Genomic DNA, 17,543 nt, shown 5'->3' with positions numbered 1-17,543 from the left:
ATTTCTAAAAAGCTGTATGGAGGATCTATCACATGCCCAAGCCCATGATAAGTGCTGGTGGAAGATGAATAATAGTAACAACAGCTTTCATTTGTTTGAATTTACTATGTTCCAGGCACTCTGCTAAGCACTTAACATTCATAATGTCATTTAATATTCTGAACGAGCTCCACTCATTCACAGGTGTGTGTGTTTATCCCTCTTTACAGAGGAGAAAACAGAGGCTTTCAGAAATTACTCTGAAAGCCTATCCTGGTAATAACAGAAAATACAGATTGAACCATGTCCATCTGACTCTTAGGCCCAAATTCCAACATCTTAAAAGTCCCGATGTTGGTTGGTGTATCTCTTCACACCATACCCTTCTCCTTTCTTGAGGAGTGAATAAAAACTTCATTCTCTATAAAAAGAAAAATAGTCACGATGTCCTCAGAAATCAACAAATTGCTTGGAGGGATTATGTATATGGAAATTTATGCCTCCTCCAGATGGTCCACAGACACACTTAGGAGGGCAGATATTGCAATAATTGTAACGATAACAACTTCCTACTTTGTTCAGAATGTTCTAGAATGTATAAAGCACATTCAGAAGATTGTGCGAGAGTGGGTAGAGCAGGACACAAGGGGTGTCAGACCACGCAGATTTGATTCCTAGACCCTCTACCTCTTAGCTGTGTGACTTGGGAGGTCGCAGCGCCTCTCTGGGGTCTGCATCCTGTGTCACTGGTGTGCTCACCTCACTGAAAAGGGCAGAAGGTTGCCCAGGGCCCCTCACGGTGGTGGAAGTAGAACTCATTCATTCCTGGTGACTGCTGGGGTGGTTTCCCCCTGGGAAAGTGTGGGGTAGGAGCCTTGGGCAGCTCTAATGTCTTCCTTGGCCTCCTTTTCTGGGGTAAGTCTGAGAGCTCAGAGCTTTGACCCCTGGCACAAAAGAACTTCCAGTCTTACCTCAGGCCCACCCTTGCCCCCTGGACCAGAGCCAGAGCAGTTAGTGGTAAGATGCTTCCTGGGTGTGACTCTCCACCCAACAAAAGTAACCCTTTGATTGCTGGAGCCAGAAGGACCAGAGACTGCCAGGACATTCAGCAAGTTACTTAATCAATTTGTGTCTCATGGCCTCCCTGTAAGGTAGGTGATGAGGTTGTTATGGGTTACAAATGAAGTTATGAGATTCTAAATGGGTTAAGAATTGTGAAGTGCTTGGAACAGACCTGACACATAGTAGGTGCCTTTGTCATTATTAAAGTTTCTGAGCCTCAGTTTCCCAGTCTGTGAAGTGGGGATGATATTGTTGGTCTTACAGGGTTGTAGGGAAGATTCGCTGGACCCATTCATAATAATTGTAATAACATCAATTGCCAGCATTTAGTGAACATCTTCTATGGGCCTGGCATTGTTCTAAGAGCTTTACACAAATTAGCTTGTTGAAACTTTATAACAATCAAATACTCTGATACTGATCCTTAAACAATCCTCATTTTACAGATGAGGAAATCATGTTATGTAACTTGCCTAAGATCATACAACGGGGAAGGAGCAGAGTCAAGATTTAAGCTAGTAGTGTCAGTCACAGCTTCCTAATCCCTTTGGTGTCAGCACACCACCCCGTGTTTGTTTATATTGTCTGGGATAGTCCTCATGACACCTCTATGGGGGTGGCATCATTACCTTCCTTAACCTAGTACCATAGCTTCTTCTGCATTTATTTAATACAAGGAGTGCTCACTTCCTGCTGCACTTATCACTCCAGCTCTTGGAAAACTCTCCCTAAGGTAGAGCTTTAACCCCTGGCAGGAAAGTAAAATCTGCCCCCTCTGAGCCCTGGGGACTCCAGGGACCTCACACAGCCCTGTTTTAGGGTCAGCAGCACTTGTTCTCACCTCCTCCTCCCCTAGACATGATTTTTGACCCCTTCTTGTCCTCTAACCTCTTGTAGACAATCAATGTCTTTTCCATGGGTTAGAATCAGATGAGTCAGACTTGGCCCACTGACAGAGAGGTAGTGAGTGGACTGTCACCTTCCTGTCCTGGGTTCCCACTCACTCCTATTGACCAAACCTGCAGCCCCAGCCTGGCAGTGATGGAAACTCCAGGTGAGATCTACGTTTGGGATGCTGACTTTTCTGAGACAAAGTGAAGTGGCGTGTGGTTTCAGAGACCAGCTCCAGATACACACTCTTATCCCCACACCCCTCCTGTTTGCCAACCCCAGGCCAAGTCTGAGCACCAAAAATGGCAGAGAGATAAAATCAGAGGCTTAGATACAGAGTGGAGAAATAAAATTTCCCTGGATTTCTCAGGTTTGACTAAAAGCCTTAGCTTCCTGAGACTGCTCACTTATCATGAGAATTAAATCTGGAGTCATTTGTATAGTTAATTGCTCTGATGGAAAAATAATAATAAAACTTCTCTTATCTCTTCATGAGAGGCCCAAATGATTATAGCCTGAACAAGGTTGCAAGGTTCCAGGGTTCCAGGAAGCCTGTAGTAGCTTTCGAAGCAGGCCAGCATGCAACACAAAAAGCTTCAAGCATTCAAGCAATGAGCTCCACAGCTTGGAGACACGTCCAGACCTTGGAGACTTCTCATAAAGATGAAGATGTGTGAGGAGCTATCTGAGTCCTGGGGAGATTTGTATACCTGCCAAAGAGTTGGAGTAAGAGGACCCTTAGGCAGAGGAGGGTAACAGCAGCTTCCTTCCCTTTGTAAGCAGGAAAAATAATTCTTGCTGCTCACCTGTGGGGTGTCCGATTACTACTCTCATGGGATGATGGACCTGGCTGTCATCGCACCATCCAAGAGTACCGGGGGGCTGGGGGGGGGCGGCCACAAACATTTACTATTCACAGAGGTATTTAATGAGAAGTCTGTCTCTGATCCAGAACACCTTGTGTGCACATCTGGGACGAAATTCATAAACACGAATGTTAAACACCCGAGAGAGGCAAAGAGAGAGTCCAAAGGGGAAAGTAAGAGACTGAAACAGAAAGGAATCTCTGGGAGAGTCAGAACGGTTGAGGGAGAAAGTACTGTTACTGAGAGGAAGCGTGACTGGGAGGCCAAAGAGAAGGACCCAGTGAGTTGTGTGTTTATTCCTTTGTTGGATATTTATTGAGGTGCCATACACTTTAGGTTGGAGAGAAGCAGTGAACAAATTTATATTCTGGTAGGAGAAGAAGGACAAAAAACCCAATGAGTAAAATATATTGCATGTCAGATGGTGATAAGTGTTATGAAGAAAAGTAAAACGGAAGGGAGATGTGAGATTTAAAACCAGGGTGCTGGTTTTAGGGTGCTGACCAGTGTGGCTCAGTTGGTTGAGCATCTTCCAGCAAAGTGAAAGGTCGGGGTTCCACCCCTGGTCAGGGCACATGCCTGGGTTGCTGGTTTGTTCCTTGTTCAGGGTACATGTGAGAAGCAACAGATCTGTGTTTCTCTCTTACATCAACGTTTCTCTCCTTCCTTTTCTCCTTCCCTTCCCCTCTCTCTAAAAATAAATAAATAAAATCTTTTATTTATAAATAAATCAATCTTTTATTTATAAAAAAAAATCTTTAAAAATAAATAAATAAATAAGTTCAGGGAGTTGGGAAAAGCCTTACTGAAAAGGTGACAGTGGATACAAATCTGAGTGAGGACAAGGAGGGAACTGTACAATGCTTGGGTTTGAAAAGGTTTCCAAGCAGAGGGGACAGCAAATACAAAGGCTAAGGCTGGAGTGAGTGGGGGTGGGGTGAGCGATACAAAGGGTCATATTGGGTAAAGCCTTGTAGGCCACTGTGAAGACTTTGGTTTTTATTCTGAGTGAAACTTAAACTGAGATGTCAAGGATAAGCGCACAGGAAGGCCTGAGGCTCCCAGGGCAGAATCAGTCCCTGAGCTGCAGGTTCTGGGTTCAGTTCATTCATTTTTGAAAACTATCCCTCTATTATTTATTTTCCAAATATTAAGGGAGGCCCGCTTTGCCCTTGGGATTGTGCTGAGCACTGGAGAGACAGAAAAAAGACTCTTCCCACTTTGGGCCAAGATGGAGGCGTAGGTGGAAACATTGTGTCTCCTCGCACAATCAAGTTTAAAGACAACAAAGTTTTAGTAACAAAAACACAGCCAAAACACACAAAATTGAACTGTACGGAAGTCCGACAACAACGAACGGTTCATCCAGACTGATAAGAGGGGCAGAGTCAGTGACGAAGTGGGGTCAGGCAGGAAAGATCAGCCGACTGACCCAGGAGCACAGGTGCTCAGGCAGCGGAGGCAGATCCCAGGTGTGGGGTGGCAACCAGCGGACTCAGTGAGGGCCTGATCGTGGTCACACATTGGTGCACAGATAAACCAAGTGAAGGAGCGAGCAGTGAGACAGACTGCTCAGGCCAGGGCCCCAGCGATGGCAATTAGAGCCTGAAAGCACCAATTGGAAAGACTTTTGAGGTCGAGGTGCCGGGAGAAGCTCCCAAGCTCACAGAGAGTTTGTTGGAGAGACCCACAGGGTCCTGGAGGGTGCACAGGCCCACACACACGGGAGCCAGCACCAGTAGGGCCCAATTTACTTATGGGAAGTGGCAGAGGGGACAGAAATATGAGAGAGAGTGAAACAAACGCCATTGCCCCTCTCTGACCCCGCCCCCACATAAATGTCACAACCTAGCGACTGGGTCGCCCCCCACCCTGGTGAACACCTAAGGCTCTGCCCCTCATGTGTAACAGGAGCAAACAGACCAAAACATTATGGCTCAAGCAGAAAAAGAACTCAGAGCCCCAGAGCCAATAAATTTAAGTGACCAAGAGATAGCTAACCTTTCAGATGCACAGTTCAAAACACTGGTGATCAGGATGCTCACAGAATTGGTTGATTTTAGTACCAGATTAGAGGAACATATGAAGGCTAAACTAATTGAAATGAAGGGAAATGCACAGGAAAACAATAATGATGGGAAGAAAACTCGGACTCAAATCAAGGGAGTGGACCAGAAGGACAAAAAAAATGACCGAACAGAAAAATATGAAGAAACAAGAATTTAAAAAAAATGAGAGACTAATGAACCTCCAGGATATGTTTAAATACTCCAACATCCAAATTATAGGGGTACCAGAAGGGGAAGAGGAAGAGCCAGGAGTGGAAAACTTATTTGAACAAATAATAAAGGAGAATTTCCCCAATCTGGCAAAAGAAATAGAATTCCAGGAATCCAGGAAGTTCAGAGAGTCCCAAAGAAGTTGGACCCAAGAAGGAACACACCAAGGCACATCATCATTACATTAGCCAAGATTAAAATGAAGGAGAGAATCCTAGAAGCAGCAAGAGCTAAGGGGACTGTCACCTACAAAGGAGTTCCCATCAGACTGTCAGCTGATTTCTCAAAAGAGACCTTCCAGGCAAGAAGGGGCTGGAAAGAAGTATTCCAAGTCATGAAATCCAAAGACCTACTTCCAAGATTGCTCTATGCAGCAAAGGTTTCATTTAGAATGGAAGGACAGATAAAGTGCTTCTCAGATAAGGTCGAGTTGAAGGAGTTCATCATCACCAAGCCCTTATATGAAATGTTAAAGGGACTTACCTAAGAAAAAGAAGATAAAAAAGATGAACAGTGAAAGGACAGCAAACTCACAGTTATTAAGAACCACACCTAAAACAAAAGCAAATTAAGAGGACAGCTAGATCAGGAGCAGAACCATAGAAATGGAGATCACATGGAGGGTTAGCAACAGGGGAGTGGGAGGAGGAGAAGGGGGGAGAAGGTACAGAGAATAAGTAGCACAGACGATAGGTAGAAAATAGATGGGGGGGCAAGAATAGTATGGGAAAAATAGAATCTAAAGAACTTGTGACACATGGACATAAACTAAAGGGGGGAATGGTGGGGCAGGGGGTGTGCAGGGTGGAGGGGAATGAAGGGGGGGAAATGGGACAACTGTAATGGCATAATCAATAAAATTTGTTGGGAAAAAAAGACTCTTCCCTCATCTGTAGAGGAAGAAAACCTTTCAGGGTGGGGTGAGGTCCTGTATTTCTTCAGGGGTAGATAACACTGTCAGTGTGACCTTGGAGAGCCATAAACTTGGGAAATAAGTGGGTGACAAGCTGGGGAGGAGCCATTTTTGGGGAAGAGGAAGCTGGAAATTGTGGAAGAGGGGGTGGGGGAGAAAGGGCAGACCCTTACCAATCATGTTTCTCTTCTCTGTGGTATGAGAGGCCCTGTCTCCTGTTGGCTCTGAGCCCTGGCTTCAGACTGGGCAGGGAGGGACAGTGGGATAGGCCAGAACAGGTGGCCTTGTCATGTGTTGCTTGTTCCCTGACCACTCAGTCTTCACTTTTAGAACAGTTTCCAGAAGTGATGGGAGGCAGAGGCAGGGCAGCTAAATATAGTCCTGGGGCCAGGGCTAAGCCTGGGAGGATCTGTCTGCTATCCGCTGCCGCCATCACCCGTGGTCTTCACTGCTGGCTGCCCCTGAGAGTCCCCTGTCCTTGTCCTGAGCTTGTTGCTTGCCTCTCACCTACCTTCAGACACAACTCTGACGCGGCTGTGAGTAGTTAGGCCTGACTCTGACTGAGCCTCCCGGGAATCTCTTTTTGCCCAAGGTCTCCAGCCAGGCCCGAGAGTCCTGTGGATCCTGCGGGCCTGGAGTTATGGGGGAGGGGAGGGCCGGGGATCCTGGGGAGGTGAGTGAGAGGAGGTTAGGGCTGGGGGCTTTGGAGAATTTGGGGCTAAGACAGGGGTGGACAGTGTTTGCAACCCGGGCTTGTGTTTAGGTACAGGGATTGAGACAACGTCCACAACCGGGAGGCGGGGAGGTTATTTCTGGGGCTGGGACTGAGCGGGTCGCACACGCTGAGCCTCTCTGACCAACCTCTCCTGTACCCAGGCCCGCCATGTCGGCTGCGCCCAGCCTCCTGCACCAGGAGCTGTCCTGCCCGCTGTGCCTGCAGCTTTTCGACGCGCCCGTGACTGCAGAGTGCGGCCACAGCTTCTGCCGTGCCTGCCTTAGCCGTGCGGCAGGGGAGCCGGCGGCGGACGGCACGGCGCCCTGCCCGTGCTGCCAGGCTCCTACGCGGCCACAGGCGCTCAGCACCAACCTGCAGCTGGCGCGCCTGGTGGAGGGGCTGGCACAGGTGCCGCAGGGCCACTGCGAGGAGCACCTAGACCCGCTCAGCATCTACTGCGAGCAGGACCGCGCGCTTGTGTGCGGTGTGTGTGCCTCGCTGGGTTCCCACCGTGGCCATCGCCTGCTGCCGGCAGCTGAAGCTCACGCGCGCCTCAAGGTTTGGGACCCTGGCGGCCTCCGGCGGGGGTCGGGTCGTGTGGGACTGTGGCACGGGGCAGGGTCCTTCAGGAGGTTACTGCATTGACTGGACTCTGAGCTTCGGGGCCCGACGTGCCTGGCGGTTCAGGGGACGCTGGAGGGCCGACGGGGCGAGGGAATGGGAACTTGTGGAGCTGAACGCAGGCCCTGGCGGAGAGGGGAGCCGTTTAGAGGCCCTAGGGGCCCGGCCCTGGTGGGACTGCTGTGGCCCAAACCTAGATTTTGCAGGCACGCCGCTTGGTGCGCAGGTACTGGCTGGCACCGAGACTCAAGGCAAGTCTGTTTTTCTGGTTGGAGCTGTTAGTCCTGACTGCTTCTAGAGCCTACACACAGCTGCGCGCGCCCCGAAGTGTGCGAGCCCCACCGGTGCCCAGAAAAGTCACGTGGACATTGGCGAATGGAAACACAGGGGCCCACCGGCTCTCCCATGCCCTACATATGCTGAATCATGGGAAAGTATGTGTCTACACAGGCCCAGGAAGGTCTGTATGAAACATTTATTGGGCTGCGTTAGAATTAACGACAGGGGCAGAGGCAGGAGCAGGCGGGGGCTGGAGGCATGGAGCGGTCCTGGGTCTGCACAGTGGAGAAGCTACAATCTTCTCACGTCTGGTGGTCGAGGTGGGCTTCTGCGGGCTATTTTTGCCCACAAACAGCATCACCGCCCTGGCTGGCGTAGCTCAGTGGATTGAGCGCGGGCCTGCGAACCAGAGTATCGCGGTTCGATTCCCAGTCAGGGCACGTGCCTGGGTTGCAGGCCAGTTCCCAGCAGAGGACGCATGAGAGGCAACCATACATTGATATTTCTCTCCCACTCTTTCTCCTTCCCTTCCCCTCTCTCGAAAAATAAATAAATAAAATATTTAAAAAAAACAACAGCATCACCACTGCCCTGCACTTCTCCTTGGCCCCGAGACTCCTGGAGGGGTAGACCCCGGGTCCTCAGGCTCCTGTTGCAGGTCTTCAGATTGCCCTAGGGGACCAGCCTCACCTTCCCTCCTGCTCCCGCGGTACTCAGTCCAGCCCAGGGCTAGCCTGTGGTCCCCTAGTCCAGTGCAGGAGCCTCCCCCCTCCCCGCCCCCCCCCTCCCGCCAGAAGCCCTCCCAACCCAGGCTCACCTCTCTCCTGAAAATCGCGTGAGTCCCAACCAGGTCTGTGTTTATCTGCCAAGAGAGAACAGAGTCTGTGAAATGGGACAAGGTGCCAGGAGTCCAAGGAGCCTCCAGGGGGCAGGTGGGGCCGGATACAATCTGCCAGGGTCCACATGAGCTCAGCCTTAAGCCACAGGGAGGGGCTGGCCAGAGGTCTGGAGGAGCGGGGGCAAGAAAGCTGGGGCAGGACAGGACGCCAGGGTCTTTGGTGAGGAAAAAGGGCTGAGAGCAGACTTGACCAAGTGCCAAGACTCAAGAGTAGTTGAATGGGATCTGCCAGAAGCTGGGAACTCACGCGACCCCCTGAAGCCTCGCCGCCTCCTCCTGCATGCCCATGTCGCGCAGCACAACCGCGGTGAGCTCGGCGCCGTAGTCCTCGCAGTAGAAGGCGATCAGCTTGTCGGTGAGGTCCACCGCGTCGAGCTGCCCGAGCGCCCCGCGTGGGATGTTCCGAAAACCTTCGCGGAGCGGCGCCGCCCCCAGCTTTAGCTTGAACTTCTTGAGCTCCTCCGGGGTCAAGTTCTCCAGCGCCTCCAGGATGGCGTCGCGTTTCTTCCCCATGGCTCGGCTCTGCCTACTCTGAACCCCAGACGGAAGCGCGCGCTGACCCACCGGGCCCGCCCTGTCATGTAGCAGGCGGGGCAGTAGACAACCTGGAGGACTTCCTGGGGAGGAGATTGTCCTGGCGGCTGGCACGGGAAGCCCCGCGGGTCAGTCCTTTGCCTCCCACCTGGCGGGCATTCGACAACAAACAGCGCCTCGTGGAAGCTCCCAGTTTCCCTTAAGGGAAGTGGGAGGAGGCCGCCAATTTGGCGCAACCACTAGTGAGGTGCAGGGTGCAGATGACTGGTCCCATTCTGCTGAAGAGGAAACTGAGGTTGAAAGCCACGGAACTGCCTAATTCCAGGGCCATGCACCTCCCAGCAGAGAGGCTTTGGCAGGAGGTATTAGGACCTCCCCAACAACCTGAATTTCAGGAGACACAAACTGGTAGCCCATGGGGTGCGGGAGGCTGATTGGGGTGTTTTGCTAATGTCCTGCTTTTAAGTATGGTGTGAAGCCCAGGAATAGGAGGAGGTTGCATTTCTTCTGCACATATCCTTACATTCACCCCCTGAAGCTTGCCGGTGCCAACTTTGTACCCCTCTGGTGGAGGAGACCCAATCACATTTGTGTTTGTCACCCTCATAAAGACCTGTGCTGGGGGTGACTGTTCAGCGGATGGGCTCAGGCTAAAGAGGACTGAACATGAACAGGCGAGTGGGGGTAAGGCTTCCTAGATGTCAAGGACAAGTACTGGCAAGGGCCTGGAGACCTGCCAGTGGATTTGGGAAATGGCAAGATGCCAGCTTGGCTGGAGGAGGAGGTTGGCATTGAGGTTGAGTCCTACAGGGCGGGGTCAGGTGGGGGAGGACAGCAGCGTCACTTCTTTATGTCTCACCCCCAGACACAGCTCCCACAACAGAAGCTGCAGCTGCAGGAGGCATGTACACGCAAGGAGAAGAGCGTGGCTGTGCTGGAGCATCAGCTGATGGAGGTGGAGGTGAGGGGCTTAGCGTGGCAGAGCCCGTGGTCAGAGGGTCCGTGCCGGGAGTCCCCAGCCAAGTGCTTCTGCCTGTCTGTCTCCACAGGAGACAGTGCGTCAGTTCCAGGGGGCTGTGGGGGAGCAGCTGGGCAAGATGAGGGAGTTCCTGGCTGCACTGGAGGGCTCCTTGGACCGTGAAGCTGAGCGTGTGCGAAGTGAGGCTGGGGCTGCCTTGCGGCGGGAGTTGGGGAGCCTGAACTCTTACCTGGAGCAGTTGCGGCAGATGGAGAAGGTGCTGGATGAGGTGGTGGAGAAGCCTCAGACTGAGTTCCTCATGGTGAGCGTTGGACGATCTTCCCTCTCTGCCCCTCAGCCAGGGTTCAGGGCCTAGAGACCTCATCCCATGGTCAGACAGGGACCCTGAGATCCAGAGAGGGCAGGGACAAGCCAGGGTCACACATGGAGGAGGGGTGGGCCCCAGGACTGCCCTTATGGTTGGTTGTTGAGGTTAGACACTGCACAAGGGCACTATATCTAAGCGGGCACCATTCATGTCATAGACGGTGTAGGTTTGTGTATTTCTTAGGGCAATCGTCTACCATGTGGAATTAGTTTCTTGAGGAAGGGGTACCTTTTTCTAATTCACACAGAGATAAAAGGCTTGCATTCTGTGTTTCTTGGCTTTCCTGATTCTTCCTGACCCCATACTTAGCATTCTTGGCTCACCCCATCCTGAGAAGTCTCCAGTGTCCTTCCTGCCTGCCTAACCTCCATCTTCCTTTTCTCTCTCTCCAGAAATACTGCCTGGTGACCAGCAGGTGAGATCATCCTGTCCTTTCCCTTTTCCCGACTTGCTCTGGCCTTCAGGGACCCTGGCTGGCTCACCCCCTACTCACAGTGTGCCTGCCTGCTCCCATTCGGTCCGCTGCAGTTTCCCTGCACTTTGTGTTGAACAAAGAAACGAACCCGACCTGCTCCTTCTCAGGAAGCTCCCAGACAGATGTGGGCAGGGACATAGGCATCACGGTGTGCTCAGTGCTGCCTGGAGGGAAGTGGGTGGCCAGGGCCGGCTTTCCAGGGGAGTGCACATTTGAGTTGGATGCTGAGGGAGGAACTGGAGTTCGCTAGGTAAAGAGTTGGGGGAAGAGCATTGCAGGCAGAGAGAACATCAAGTGCAAAGATCGGTAAGAGGGAGGAGAGAAGATGAAGCTGGTGTGGCAGGTGGTGACAAACTGTGAAGAGTGGAGGAGTTTGGACCTTATCCCAGAGAACAACTTTAAAAAGTGTTATTTAGTTTTAGAGAGGGGGGAAAGGAGGGTGAAAGAGAGGGAGAGAAACATTGATTGGTTGCCTTTTGAATGTATCCAACTAGGGATTGAATTCAAAACCCAGGTGTGTACCTTATTGGGAATTGAACTGGTGACCTCGAGCTTTGCAGGACAATGCTCCATCCAACTGATCCACACTGATCAGGACCCAGCAAGAGACTTAAAAAATATATTGTGGTATGATACAACTGACCTTTTAAAACATTTTTTTAGTGTGCATTTTAGGTCATTGTCGTTAACTATATTCATGTTGTTGTGCACCCATTACCACAATCCATCTCTAGAACTTTCATCTTTCCAAACTAAAAATTTAGCAGAGGACTTTTAAGCCAGGTGTGATGTGGAGAGATCCTGGAACGCCGTCACAGTCTTGTTTTCCTCTCTTCCTGGGTATGGCTTCTTGCCCTCTCCCCAGCCCCGTGCCTCCTCGGGAAGTCCCTTCACAGACACCTCCCCACACCTCCCCACCTCCAGGCTGCAGAAGATCCTGGCAGAGTCACCACCACCTGCCCGTCTGGACATCCAGCTGCCTGTCATCTCAGATGACTTCAAATTCCAGGTGTGGAGGAAGATGTTCCGTGCTCTGATGCCAGGTACTGGGAGGGGCTACTCTGGGTTTATGTTTGTAACTATGGTTGATCGAAGCCTGCAGTTACACACAGAGGCCCCCCAATTCCAGCTAGGAAGGCCATCAAAGAAGGTGTCCATTGTCCCTTTTACCTCTAGGGTTTCCCTTGTACTGTCATACCCATGCTCAGAGAAGGACCTTGGAAGGTGTGGGATTTATAGGTGGATGACTGACATGAGAGGACACTGCCTGCAGGAAGGGTGCTGCTACTGCTGGCAGCAGGGGAGGCTGGGGCCTGGTTTGAACTCTGTGTGGTCCTTGGCCAGTCTCTGTCCCTTCTGGACAGGAGATGACAATCTCTGCTAACTGGGGCTTGAGGGTCTGCTGAGCTGGGAACCTAGGGACAGGCCTGGGCTGGACACTGACTCTGGTGGCCTGAGGCTGGGGAAGCCCAAGGGCTCAGACTTCTCTCCCAAGAGGTGGTGTGCACTAGGGTGCTACAGTTTGCAAAGCTCTAGGGCATGTACATGTGGCTCTGCAGCCCTCACTGCCTTGCAGGAGGTGAGAATAGAGAGAGAGATTTGTTTTGTTCTGTTTTTTCTTTTTTATTTTTATTTTTTTACTTTTAGAGAGAGGGGAAGGGAAGGAGAAAGAGAGGGAGAGAAACATCAGTGTGTGGTTGCCTCTCATGTGTCCCCTACTGGGGACCTGGCCTGCAACCCATGTATATGCCCTGACTGGGAATCGAACAGTGGCCCTTTGGTTTGCAGCCCGCGCTCAATCCACTGAGCTACACCAGCCAGGGCGCAATCTCTGTTTTATCCAAGAGAAGCCTAAGGCCCAGAGACTGGGTCAAGGCTAACTGAAGTCACAGCCTGTGAGGTGGGGGCTTGGTGTGGCACCAGGCTTCCAACTGTCTCCTACTTTGTGATCTGGGCCTCAGATGCTGAGTAATATATCTTGTATCAAGGTATATGCAATCCACCTTCAACCTTTGGAAGGAGGCCGTTATGGCTTTAGTTTACAGCTCAGAGAGGTGCAGTCTTTGGTTGAAACCAGAGGGGCTGGGAGGATTTGATGAGACAAGGCTGGTTCATAAGTAGATTGTGGGAAAGGCTCTCCAGAGGTTAACACAGAAGAGCTTGACCGATTTCCCTCTGGCAGTGGTGAAGGAGCTGACCTTTGACCCGAGCACGGCTCACCCAAGCCTGGTGCTGTCACCCTCTGGCCATCGTGTGGAGTGTTCTGAGCAGAAGGCGCCGCCAGCCGGGGAGGACCCACGCCAGTTCGACAAGGCCATAGCGGTGGTGGCTCACCAGCTGCTTTCTGAGGGCGAGCACTACTGGGAGGTAGAGGTGGGCGACAAACCACGCTGGGCACTGGGTGTGATGGCTGCCCAGGCCAACCGCCGTGGCCGGCTGCACGCCGTGCCCTCACAGGGCTTCTGGCTGCTGGGGCTGCGCGAAGGCAAGATCTTGGAGGCGCACGTGGAAGCCAAGGATCCGCGTGCACTGCGTACCCCAGAGAGGCGGCCAGTGTGCATCGGGGTCTATTTAAGCTTTAGCGACGGTGTCCTCTCCTTCTATGATGCCAGTGACAGGGATGCTCTGGAGCTGCTTTTTGCTTTCCATGAGCGCCTACCTGGGCCCGTGTACCCCTTCTTTGACGTGTGCTGGCATGACAAGGGCAAGAATGCTCAGCCGCTGCTGCTTGTGGGGCCCAAGGGTGAGGAGGCCTGAGCTTCCTGCCCCTTCTGAGTTGAAGAGTGGGGCAGGGTTGGGGTGGGGGGATTAGAGAGTTGGGGACTCCAAGAGTTTTGAGAAGTTGGGGGTTGGCATGAATAGGGGGCTGCCAGTGAGGGGAATGGGGTGGTGGTGGGGAAGGGAGATCTAGAGTTGGGTCAATGAAGAAATCCCAGTTTGGGAACCAGGAGGCCCAAGTGTTCCAGGAAGAAACTGAGGTTGACGGAAGGAGGGAAAAGGGTCAGGCGCCTGGGGAGGGTGAGGAGAGGAGCTGAAAAGCTCTGTAGAGTGAAGAGCTCCTGCAGCCTCACACTCCCCTCCCTGAGGACCTGCAGCAGTGGGGCAGGCTCACTAAATGAAAGGCATTTCACTGAGTGGTTCTCCAGCTGGAGCGTGAATCAAAACCACCTTTCAAAGCACATAGCAGTGACTTGTTAAAGTACAGATGGCTGAGTTTCTGATTCAGTAAGTCTGGGGCAGGCCCCACAGTTGCCTTTCTCTCAGTTCTCAGGTGATGCTGCAGGTTGCCCCTGGAGAACCACTGACTGAGGCATCCAGCTGTTTAGTCACCTGTCCAATATACAGAGTCAGTTATCAGAGAGCTGTCAGCTCTCAGGTATAGAAAACCCAAAATACACTCCTGCATTCAACAGTCATCTAAAAACTGCCAGAGCCCATGATAGGTGACCCCCAGCATATTTCCCTTTCCCTTTGAGATATGTTTACTGACTGTCTGGGACATGGAAGAGATCCCTCAAGCTGCCAACCAAGAGAAGAGCTTGATGCTAACCCCACACAGGGCCCTGAGGCTTGTGGTGAATAGAAGCCTCCCCACCCCATCTCCCTGAGTTGGCCCTGAGGCTTACTTGCTGGTTCACACCTTCCTTGGTTTTAGCTTGAAACCACAATTTCTGGTCTTTGGAGTGACCACTGAAGCTGAGGGGCCTTTGAGAATTCAGCAGGTGGGCCTGGAGGCTGCTGCTCTTCCTCTCTGAAGGGAAGATCATGTCCTGGGGCCATTCTCTCTCCCAGGCTGGGATGCTACTGTTGATACATGACAGGCAACTGGTTTCAAAGTGGGAATTTTCTTGGGCAATGGAACTAAGAGGGCAAGAGGAAGGTTGTGGGTAGAGTAAGAAAGGCCTCAACATCTGGCTTGTGGGGAACTCTTGGCTGTGTCCCTCAGAGGAAGGCCTGTTGGGTCTCGGCTGTGGGATGCAGAGGATGGGATTAATTTGAGGAGCTCTTTCATGCTAGAAAATAAAACAATAAAGTAAAAGGGTATTTAGTTGCAAAATCCACCAGCATTAATAAAAACTATTGTATTCTGACTCCTTCCTCATTAAATCTGTGTGAAGAGACAATTGACTTATTGCTAGGCAATCGCCTTGCATGTCCTGGAACGCCATCACAGTCCTGTCCTCCTCTCTTCCCGGGTACGGCTTCTTGCCCTCTCCCCAACCTAGCCTTCAGTCTTGACCCATCGAATCTTTCTGAAAACACAGATGTGGTCATGGGATTCAGTGGCTCAAAACTTTCAACAACTGTTGCTTACAGGAGAAAGCCCCATCTTTGGCTTGGTATTTTAGGTGTCCTGCTATTCTCCAGCCTTATCTTGTGCCACTCCCTTGAACCCTCCACATCATGCAACTCTGCCAAGAGTCCTTTTTCTGGAAGGAAAAAGGTAAACACTACCATTTCTTATCTTCTCTTAACCCCAGCGCCTCCTCTGGTTTGAGCTCCATGCATTGAGGGAAATGACCCCATGACCTTGCCTGCAACTGACAGGATGAGAGATGAGGTCTCTGAGCCAAAGGCAGTCATGATGGGGCAAGTGTATGGAAAACTGCCTAATCAGGGTGTTCCTTGTTGGGTGGTGGCTGCCTGGCCAAGCCAGAACATCCCTTGGGTTGTAGGAAGGTGAAATGGGATAAGAGAAGTGGCTTCCTCCAGCACTCATTTCTCAGAGGATCAGAATCTCCTCCTTTGGCACTTCTCCCCCTTGTGGAGACCCTGGGGTCCTAGAGCAAGTAGCTTTGGAAAAGTTTTCTGTGCCTCCCGGATCCTGTGTGTACATAAGCACAGTGGCACCTGCTAGTGCTGTGCTAAACTGCAAGCAAAGACATTTATTGAGGGCTTGCTATGGGTCAAAAACTTTACATTTTCATTTATCTCATCCTCACAACACTAGGCCCCCAAATAACGAGTGTCGCAGTGGGCTTGGTCGCCTCTTCCCCTGGGGTTCGAGTAGCTTAAGAGAACAATGGCGACACATGTACGGTGTGCCTCTCGGAATGCCAGCTTTATGCCAGACTTCTTTTTGGTAATGGTGGTGGTGGCAGGAAAATTGTGTAATTTAATTAATAAGTAAACATTGAAAACATCATGGTCGGATTAAAACAAACATCATATGGAGTACAGGATTTGCGTGAATTATTGAAATTCAATAACAGAGGTCCTCCCTGGCTGGTGTGGCTCAGTGAATTGACTGAGTGCAGGCCTGCAAACCCAAAGGTCGCTGGTTCTATTCCTGGTCAGGGCCCAAGCCTTGGTTTTGGGCCAGGTCCCCAGTTGCAGGTGTGCAAGAGGCAACAAGTTGATGTATCTCTCACACATTGATGTTTCTCTCTCTTTCTCCCTTCCTTTCCTTCTCTCTAAAAATAAATAAAATCTTCAAAAATTATTGAAAAAATGAGAGAGGTCTATAAAATTTTGCATTGGTGCTGGCTGTTTGGATCTAGGCTTCCAGACCCTCAGGTGCATGAGTTCTTAAATTATCTTAAAGATTTTAAAAATACAAATACTGCATGAACATTCTTAATATATTATGGATAAGGGGAAAGTTTTCTGACCCTGGTCCCCAATCCTAATTTCTTGTCTTCCTCCCTCACCAGAAATCATCCCTGTTGTCAGTTTGGTGAGTAATTTAAAAAAAAATTTATTTAGTTATTTTTCAAGTACAGTTTTCTGTCTATTTCTCCCATCCCAGCCCACCCCGTCCTGTGCTCCCCACCTCCCTCCCATTTCCACCCCCCTTAGTTCTTGTCCCTGTGTCCTTCATACTTGTTCCTCCAAATCCCTCCCCCTTTCCCCCCTTAAATTCCCTTCCCTCTCCCCAGGTAATTAAAAAAAACCCAGTATTTTACTTATTTATTTTTAGACAGAGGGGAAGGAAAGGAGCAAGACAGGGAGAGATATATCAATGTGTGGTTGCCTCTCACGTGGCCTCCATGGGGGACCTGGCCCGCAACCCAGGCATGTGCCTTGACTGGGAATTGAACCAGCAACCCTTTGGTTTACAGGCCGATGCTCAATCCACTGCCCACACCAGCCAGGGCAGTTTGGTGAGTAGCTTTCCAGGAATTTCTGTTCATGTTTACGTCCCACAGAAAGTATATAGTACTGTATTTTTTCTCTTATATAACTAGTGTCATATTCTATGTGAATATGACATGTTGTGTCATATGCTTTTTTTTCATTCAGTCATACAGTCAGGAGATCTGTCCATGTTACTGTATCGAGCACACCTTCTTTTCAACTGCTATGTAGTATTCCACCACATGACTGTGCCATTGATTACTGAATCATACCCTCCCTGAATGAGCACTATTTGTTTCTAATTTTTGCTATTGCAAATGATGCGGGCATGAACACCCTTGTGCATGGCTGCACGTGCACACGTGCAATGCGCACGCGTGCACAGGCTTCTTCATGGGCGATGCTGAGCAGTGGAGCTCCCGAGTCCCAGCATGTGTGCCTGTACATTTTTAATGGTATTGGCATTAACTTGTGGATTTGAAGAAAAAGTGGTGGGCTTGAAGGATTACACGAACATAAAGTGGTTAAAACTTCAAAGTGGTTGGACTTGAAGAGTTACATCAGGAAACTATCGATTACCAGTAGTTTCAGTCATGCTCGGGAGCAG

The 17,543-nt window shown here is 50.7% G+C and overlaps 2 protein-coding genes across 2 annotated transcripts; one reads left to right on the top strand and one right to left on the bottom strand.

Annotated features, from left to right (window-relative positions):
• The first annotated feature begins 6,332 nt into the window (after window positions 1–6,332).
• LOC119038028 (tripartite motif-containing protein 72) lies at window positions 6,333–14,949 on the top strand. The gene is made up of 7 exons (XM_037130434.2): window positions 6,333–6,526; window positions 6,867–7,263; window positions 9,903–9,998; window positions 10,087–10,317; window positions 10,776–10,798; window positions 11,783–11,901; window positions 13,041–14,949. The coding sequence occupies exons 2-7, from the start codon at window positions 6,874–6,876 to the stop codon at window positions 13,613–13,615; spliced, it is 1,434 nt and encodes a 477-aa protein (XP_036986329.2). The 5' UTR covers window positions 6,333–6,526; window positions 6,867–6,873; the 3' UTR covers window positions 13,616–14,949.
• On the bottom strand, window positions 7,790–9,239 carry PYDC1 (pyrin domain containing 1). Its single transcript, XM_037130440.2, has 3 exons — window positions 8,751–9,239; window positions 8,423–8,467; window positions 7,790–8,004 (listed from the first exon to the last, which is right to left on the bottom strand). Exons 1-2 carry the CDS (start codon window positions 9,014–9,016, stop codon window positions 8,464–8,466), a joined length of 270 nt encoding a protein of 89 aa, XP_036986335.2. The 5' UTR covers window positions 9,017–9,239; the 3' UTR covers window positions 7,790–8,004; window positions 8,423–8,463.
• Window positions 14,950–17,543: the final 2,594 nt, after the last annotated feature.

The sequence above is a fragment of the Artibeus jamaicensis genome, unplaced genomic scaffold (assembly GCF_021234435.1).
Source record: "Artibeus jamaicensis isolate MK-2021 breed Jamaican fruit bat unplaced genomic scaffold, CSHL_Jam_final contig_700, whole genome shotgun sequence".
NCBI classification, from domain to species: Eukaryota; Metazoa; Chordata; class Mammalia; order Chiroptera; family Phyllostomidae; genus Artibeus; species Artibeus jamaicensis.
Note: the sequence above shows the minus strand (reverse complement) of the source record. Positions and strands in the feature narration are given on the sequence as shown.